Source organism: Quercus suber, unplaced genomic scaffold, assembly GCF_002906115.3.
Source record: "Quercus suber isolate HL8 unplaced genomic scaffold, Cork oak 2.0 scaffold_597, whole genome shotgun sequence".
NCBI lineage: Eukaryota > Viridiplantae > Streptophyta > Magnoliopsida > Fagales > Fagaceae > Quercus > Quercus suber.
In genome coordinates this window covers 93,750-102,316 of record NW_027070041.1, presented here as the reverse complement: position 1 = coordinate 102,316, position 8,567 = coordinate 93,750, and the positions used below count along the sequence as shown (strand labels likewise).

The following is an 8,567-nucleotide window of genomic DNA, read 5'->3' as shown; positions in this document are numbered from 1 at the left end:
TTTTTTTTTTTTTTTTTTCTTTCTATGCAGCAATACACGTTTTTGTTTTCTTCTGCCAGACCCAAGTTCACTAACTTCTTTCCTATAAATACTTGGCTAACATCAACCTTTATCTTCATCTCCTTCTTGCTTATAATATTCTTCTTTAATTATCAGTTCTTTCTTAGCTCTTTTCTCTGAGTCTTATTCATTCACTCTTTAGAGTAACGGGATATTTGGGCTGTAGAGTAACTATGACAAGCATCAAATTTTGCTTGGTTTTCCTTGTTAGCATGTCTATGATGGTGTCAATGTCACTGGCGATGCCATCACTCAAAGTGGGTTACTATCAATCAACTTGTCCTTCTGCAGAGACCATTGTGAGAAACGCTGTGAACAAAGCCGTGTCAAGCAACCCTGGCCTAGCCGCTGGCTCATCAGAATGCATTTTCATGACTGTTTTGTCAGGGTATGTTAGCACTTGCAACACCAATAACTTTTATATGTTCACTAGAATCAGTATCTAAATTTGCACTCTTCTCCTTTTCCTTTATTTTCCCGCTAAAAGAATATACCTTATAAGCTACTTAATTACTAAGCTGTTAGAGTTAATCTTATTTTCAATGTTATTTATGCCAGGGTTGTGATGCCTCTGTCTTACTTGATTCAACCCCCGGAAATCCAGCGGAGAGAGATAGTCCAGTCAACAATCCAAGCTTAAGAGGCTTTGAAGTGATATTTGAGGCAAAGGCTACACTTGCAAGCTCAATGCTATATAAATAATGAATTCAAGAAAGGAGATAAATAGATTTTTATAAAAATATAATTGAATAGAAAAAGATAGAAATATATATTTTTTAATTCTAATTTCCTAGTCTATTTGAAATCTTTAAAATAATATGATCATATTCCCTAACTTTTTTCCTCTCTCCCTCCTGAAGAACTCTCAAACAGTAGAATAATGGTGGGATCCACTATCCCTTTCAGTTCAGACTTCCATCCATTTCCTCGTCCTAATCAAGGTGTTAAAATGTCATGAAAATTAAGCCAACTGACTTAGTCTGCATAAGACGCCTGTACGTTGGTTATATATGTATATATATAGACACATACACATACGTTATTTTACCTTCTTACCCTCCCCATTGCCAAGTTGACATCCCTGAAAGTCAAAAGAACATAAATTCATCATTACCCACTCAAAACCTAAGAGGCTATGATAGGATGGAAAGATCTCCGAGTGAGCCAAAGAGGACTGTTTCCTCTTTGTTACCATGGAAACCCTCAAACTTAGACAGCTTCAAGCCTTTCTTCTATGCAGAAATACACGTTTTGGTTTTCAAAGAAAAACTGCCTGTCCCATCTTCACTAACTTCATTCCTATAAATACTTGGCTAACAACAACATTTATCTTCATCTCCTTCTGCTTAAAATATTCTTCTTTATCTGTTCTTTCTATCCTCTTTCACTTGAGTCTTATTCACTCACTCATTAGAGTATTGTGGTATTTTTTGGGTTGTAGATTAACTATGGCAACAAACAAATTTTGCTTGGTTTTCTTTGTTACTATGTCTATGATGATGTCAATGTCACTGGCGATGCCATCACTCAAAGTGGGTTACTATCAATCAACTTGTCCTTCTGCAGAGACCATTGTGAGAAACGCTGTAATCAAAGCCGTATCAAGCAACCCTGGCCTTGCTGCTGGCCTCATCAGAATGCATTTTCATGATTGTTTTGTCAGGGTATGTTAGCATTTTGCAACACCAATTAACATGTTATATGTTCACTAGAATCTGTACTTAAATTTGCACTCTTCTCATTTTCCTTTATGTTCCCGCAAAAAGAATATACCTTATAAGCTACATAATTACTAAGCTGTTAGAGTTAAATCTTATTTTCAATGTTATTTATGCCAGGGTTGCGATGCCTCTGTCTTGCTTGATTCAACCCCTGGAAATCCAACAGAGAGAGACAGTCCAGTCAACAATCCAAGCTTAAGAGGTTTTGAAGTTATATTTGAGGCGAAGGCCGCACTTGAAGCTCAATGCCCACAAACAGTCTCTTGTGCCGACATTATTGCATTTGCTGCTCGTGATAGTGCTTACAAAGTTGGAGGCATAAGTTACAAAGTTCCATCAGGACGCCGTGATGGTAGGGTGTCACGTAAAAATGAGCCTATTGACAACCTTCCACCACCAACCTTCAATGCTCAGGAACTCGAACAGAGATTTGCGCAAAAAGGACTTAGTCTTGATGAAATGGTGACACTTTCTGGTGCACATTCTATAGGAAGGTCACATTGTTCTTCTTTCACAACGCGATTATACAATTTCAGTGAGACAAATCCACAAGACCTTTCAATGGATCCTATATTTGCTAGAGACTTAAAGGCCAAGTGTCCACAAAATGCGGGCAATGTCGACCCAACTGTACCACTTGATGTACTTACACCGAATAGGCTAGATAATAAGTACTATATAAATTTGAAGAACCACCATGGCTTATTGACCTCTGATCAATCTCTTTTGAGTAGCTCTTCAACGATTGGAATTGTCAAGAATAATGCAAGGCAAGGTGAAACATGGGCTTATAAGTTTGCAGCAGCTATGGTGAAAATGGGTTACATTGATGTGCTTACAGGAAGCCAAGGTGAGATCAGGAAAGATTGTAGGTTTGTGAACTAGATATTATAGGTTTATTGGTGTGACTATTGAAATTATTTTGTATTATTCTTTTACATTGATTCATTAGTCAATGTTGATTCAAATGTAAATTCATTCTTTTGTAAGTTTTTGAACAATTTTTTTTGAGAAATTAATGGGATAAACTTGTATTCGTTGGATGTTACAAAATGTGCATAGCATTCGTGTGTGGAACTTTAAAATTTTGTTCATTGTTTTACAACTTTTTTTTTTTAATTGAAAAATTGTACCGAAATGATGACTAGGTCGAATCTTGGTGTGATGGTGTCTTCTATAAAAAGCAATAAAACACAAATTCGAGTACAAAAATTAATCTCTCAAATTAATTTAGAATAAGATTGTTTATCATTACCTCTTCCAAACTCCACAAAAATAGGAGCTTTGTGCAAAATTCTTGGCAAGCAGGTTGCGATTTTGTCACTAATGAGACAACTCAAGCTTGTTCCTACATACATATGACCATAGGCTTACTTCTAGCGAGACTTGGACGGAATCATCCAAGTAGCCCATTGAGAAAGTGTTAGCATTAGAAAAAGTGGGATTTGAGTATTACAAGTATACTGAATCGATGGGTTGGGATTTGGGAGAGCTCAATGAGTCAATGTCATTTCGTAGAGATCTTGAATCAAGGCCTAATACTGTACAGTCTGTATAATGTCATTTGTTGTTTCCATTGAGCGTGGGCTTAGCTAAATATAACCCACACAAAAAAGAAAATTGAACACCCTTGAAACCACCATATTATTCTATTAACGATATTATTATCACAATCTATCAATAGATACACCCAAATTCACATCTGATTTCACAACACACTTAAATATTAACTTGTAATTGAAATTATTATTTACACATAGGTACACTGTCGACAATTGGTAAAAAAAGTAAAATGATTGTGTGCTAATTGCAAGTTGACATCCAAGTATAAGGTCATTCTACCGTACCTCCAAAAAAAAGGGGTATGGTACCTACTTATATCTCAGCCATTAATTTAACATTGTTTTAATCTTTACCGTTCATATAATTTTAAAGGGTACTGGTTACCGGTTAGGCAGGTTTTATATATAAACCAAAAAACAAAGAAGAAATAACAAATCATTCATCTACACTTCTCTCTCTACAGCATCATGCTCTATCTCATCTTCTTCCCAGTTTGCCTCTCTAGCTTCTTCTCTTCAAATCCAACCATAAGAACCAGACAGCTACTAAACAAAACCATACCCACAAGAGAAGAAACAAAGTTACAAATTTCAATCCAACTCGGCGGCACACCCACAACCTCAAATTGGTGGCGCTTCTTCTCTTCCAATCAAACTCAGCGGCACCACCCACAATCTTCAGGTTCTCTCTCTACATAGGATTAAGGCTAATATGGGTTTATATTATTTCTCTAAACTTTGTGGGTTTATGCTATTTTTATTTTGTTTGAGTTTCGGTTCTTATATATGTGATTTAATCGTATCGCTACACTTTTTGAGTTTGGGGATGTTTAGACTTGAAACTTGAGTGAGACGTGGGAACCCTTATCCATAAGTTGGGATGAGATTAGATTTGGTTGGGAGTGTGGGGAGGACACAATACTATGAACCTATGGATTTGTTTGAGTTGTTTGTTTTGTGCATGATTCTAATTCTGCATACCCTTTTTTGTGCCTGCTTGAATGATTGACTAGTTTTCGGATTCAATTTTTGGAAAAGGAACTGGGTTTTTTTGGTTATATTGAGTTTAACTCATTCAATGTATGAATTGATTGGTGAATTTTTGGACTGGGGTTTGTTTTAGAAGTAACTAATTTTGTTGGTTAAGTTGAGCTTAGCTTGTCGGACCATGTGAACTGATTGGTGAGTTTTCAGATACAGGTTTTGGGGAAGTAACTAATTTTGTTGGTTAAATTTAGTTTAGTTTTATTTATTTATTTATTTTTTTTTTATAGAAAACTAAAATTCCATTAACATGAACTAGAAACAAGTACATCAATTGAGAGAGCATGTTCTAAAAAACAAGGGCTCTCCTCAATCCAAGTAACATATTGCTCCACACTCTGGGCATGTTTTGCTAACAAGTGGGCTACATGATTACCTTTCCTACCAACATGTGAAATAGAAAATCTACGAAAAGTAATTAACAGAGAACTAATTCCATACACAACTGAAGCAATCGAAGATGAAGGAGGAGAAATGCCAGCAATAGCATTTGAAACCATAACAGAAATGCCCTCAAGAACAATCTCATGAAATCCCATATCTTTAGCAAACATAACTCCCAATTCATAAGCTTTTGCTTCGGCTTTCAAGGGTCCCAGATGCTGATTTAGCTTCATTGACAAAGCTCCCATGAACAAACCTTCACAATTGTGTATTACCACTTCTACCCCAGACTTTCGTTGTTCCGCGAAGACAGTCCCATCAACATTTACTTTAAAAACAGAAGCATCAGGAGGTGGCCAAACCTGTCTGCATTGTTTTGCCGAGCCTAATGCAGAACTTCCAGAAATTGCAGATGTTGCAGCATGTACAGAAGCTGCTGTATTTGCAGAAACTGCATCTGCAGAATTTGTTACTGCATTTGATGAATCGGCAGAACTTGGTGAATTTGAAGAATTTGCTGCCTTGAATGATTCAATATAGTTTTCACACCACTTAACTAGTTCAAAACCTGTCATAAACTGCTTTCCATTTCTTTTCTCATTTCGCCTAGTCCACAAAGCCCAAGCAATGGTCACAGCTAATGAGAGTACTTCCTCACTACTTTTCTAAACATGCACCAGGAACCAAAACAACTCCATAAAATCATTAAAAAACAAATGTTGATGCCTGCTGAAAATAAACGTAAGAGCCCAGGTACCTGAAGCACATAAGCAGCTCCAAAACACATGACCCAAGGATTCACAGCCCATTTTACACTCTTCACATTAGTCATTCTCAACAATTCCTCTCTTCTTAAGGTTAGACAATGTTGGTAGAATGTTTTTTCCTGCACTCCACCCAAAGTGTTTAACCTTATTTGGAATTTTCAACCCCACAACACCTTCCAAAGTGTCTTCATATTACTATTGTCTGAATAGGAACCAAAATCGGGTTGTACTTTACTCTCCATTGCAATTTTGTAGGCACTCCTCACTGAGAATTTCCCATTTGAGGTTGTATATAAACGTATCTGAAGGCAAAGTTGAGCTAAGTGGCAAACCCAAAATGATCTCAGTCTCATGTGGTACAAAAATTTGATGAATCAATTCATATTTCCACTTCACCGTATCACTGTTAACCAGATTAGAGACCAATGCTTGACTGCCCAGCACAATTGGTGGTGATATTACTTTAAAGGTAGATGGCATTGGCAACCATTTATCAATTCATATTGAGTGTGTGAATTGGTGGGTGAATTATTGGATTTGGGTTTTAGAGAAGTAACTTGTTTTGTTGATTAGATTGAGGCTAGTTCATTTGTATTTGCATTGTGTGTGTTGTTTTGTTGATTCAATGTTTGTGTGGTTCAATTCTTTTGCAGGTAGTAAAGGGGAAAGGAAATATATCAGGCTACGCCCATGCACATCCTAATACTAATGGAAGCAAATGGTCCAGGGAAGAGAGATTTAGGAGTAATGCCAATGGTTTTCGGTCCATGAACAAGCGGTGCGTATTGTTTAGTTGCTTTGTGAATTTAAACTGATTGAGTATAATTTGCTAGTATTTCATGATGGTCTAGATTGGTGGTTTTAGGGATTTCAGGTTACCATTATGCTAGGAGGATATAGGCTATTGAGATAATTAAATACATTTCTTGATTGCCTAGGAAAAATAGGAGAAGTTTTATGCTTTATTCAGTTGCTGCAAAATTAGAGAGAAGAGATAGGAGTTTAAACCTTGGTCATAGTAGGGGGTGAATTTAGTTCCCAGCTTCTTTTCCAAAAGCACCACCAGGGTCAAGGTGGTCTAGGGAAGTGTTTTCTTTGAAATTATAATGAGTTTTAAAGTGATGAAAATTCTTTGAACATTTTGATTCATGTCTTATTCTTTGAACATTTTAGTCTAATGTGAGCCCAATAAATTGTATGGAAATTAGTTCAACTCAGTGTAAATACTGACTATTGACCACAGCTGAAAGGCCCCTTTACTGGCCAATCACCTTGAGCTGACTTGTGTACCATCTTCATTTCATGTATAGATGTCCAATGGGAAACAATTAATCTATTCTCACAAAAGCTGTTTGACATGCAGGGACCAAGAAGAAGATTCGTCTTGCTCTGTGGCCTCATTCTAGGTGAGAACAACCATAGCTGCAAACATTTATTGGTTGCACTTTGAAGAGTATTTGTTACATCTGTAACTTATAGCTCGAGTAAATATTGACAAGCATGGGGAGTGTAAGTATTTTTTTAGGTGGAGATATGAGTGTGTTGCTTTTTAAAAACATGAAATTTATGTCTTGGAGGAAAAAATGAAACGATATATATATGTAATGGGATATATGTGGACGATTGTGCTAGTGAAACATCTAACTATTTGTTTAATCAAGATAATTTTTTTCTCATTTTGCATATTGCTTTGGAATGATTCATTTGTGTTTGGATTATCTTTTTATTGAAACTTGGCAAATTTATAATTGTGCCTTTATGTGTGAGATTTAAAAAAAAAAAAAAAAAAAAAAAAAAAAAAAAAAAGCAAGTTGTAATTATTTCTCAAAAAAAAAAAAAAATCACATATGACAGTTCTTTTGTCACATTTGGTGTTCTCTTACTTTTTTCTCACATTTGATGGTTCCATTGTCACATTAACAGTACCAATATCGCATTTGACTCTATTTTCGTCACTTCAGTGTTATCATATTTTTTATTCTTAAATTTTATAATTCCATTATTATATTGGACAGTACCAACATTACTTCTGACCGTACTTTGTTACATTCGTGGTACCTATTTCTTTCCTTACAATTAACAATTCAATCTCACAGTAAGCACTACCAATATCACATTTGACCAAAATTTTACATTTGAGCTTATCATTGATGTCACTTTTTTACTTACTAATAATGCTATCACAATAGTAATTTTTTTTAAAGTTATTAAAAATTTAAATCTAAAATCAAAAAAAAAAAAAAGCTGAATTATCTTGGTTTCTTTCACAAATATTTGAATATACCAATTAACTTTCTACGTATCTCCCTTTGTAACTTCTCATCACATTCAAGAGCATACCTCTCTATAAAATAACATAGTTGAGATCACTTTCTTATGTTTATATTTTTATTATTTATATATGATGGTGAACCAAAAATTAGATCTATCTCCAAGTGTCGATTCAAGACCAGAAATGTCATCCAATGCAAGAAGGTCTCCAACATGAAGTCACCTGGACGACTGCCAAACACTTAGAAATTTTCAGAGTAAATCTATATCCAAAAGTTATGATTCGGACCACGTTATACTATTCTAAAGTAGGAGCAAAATCTTTATCATCGCTCTAACTTCCCGCTAAATTCTTAACTTTGATCAGTTATAGAAGTTAAGTCTAAACTCTCTAACTTCCATCCAGTTGAGAAGTTACTAAACAAGAACCACTCCAAAGCTCACTAAAAAGGACTAGCCATATGAAATCAAAGTAATTTTCCACCACTTATAGAGTTGGAATTCTGAGTTTAAGAGAGAAAACTAACTCAAGCATCGGCGGTTTTGGCACATTCACCCCGTCACCTTTGATTTGTGCTTCTTTCTTTTCAGGCCTTCCAAGCAATCTCAAGCCCATTAAGCCTGATAAATTAACATTAATGTGTAGATTAAAGGGATAAATTATTTATTTATATCTATTAATATATATTTTAAGATGTTCTTTGCAACATCTTAGTGCATTAGCTTGCTAGTAATGAACATGTTTTTGCTTGTGTACG

General features: G+C 35.3%; 1 protein-coding gene across 1 annotated transcript; it reads left to right on the top strand.

The window, feature by feature from the left end:
- Window positions 1-1,453: 1,453 nt before the first annotated feature.
- LOC112041085 (peroxidase 5) lies at window positions 1,454-2,679 on the top strand. Its single transcript, XM_024073988.2, has 2 exons — window positions 1,454-1,724; window positions 1,899-2,679. Exons 1-2 carry the CDS (start codon window positions 1,509-1,511, stop codon window positions 2,664-2,666), a joined length of 984 nt encoding a protein of 327 aa, XP_023929756.1. The 5' UTR covers window positions 1,454-1,508; the 3' UTR covers window positions 2,667-2,679.
- The last annotated feature ends 5,888 nt before the right edge of the window (window positions 2,680-8,567 follow it).

Bases quoted from the DNA above. Each gene is read 5' to 3' on its own strand.
- LOC112041085 (XM_024073988.2), top strand. From the start codon at position 1,509: ATGGCAACAAACAAATTTTGCTTGGTTTTCTTTGTTACTATGTCTATG. The intron at 1,725-1,898 runs GTATGTTAGCAT...TATTTATGCCAG, and splicing joins TTCATGATTGTTTTGTCAGG to GGTTGCGATGCCTCTGTCTT.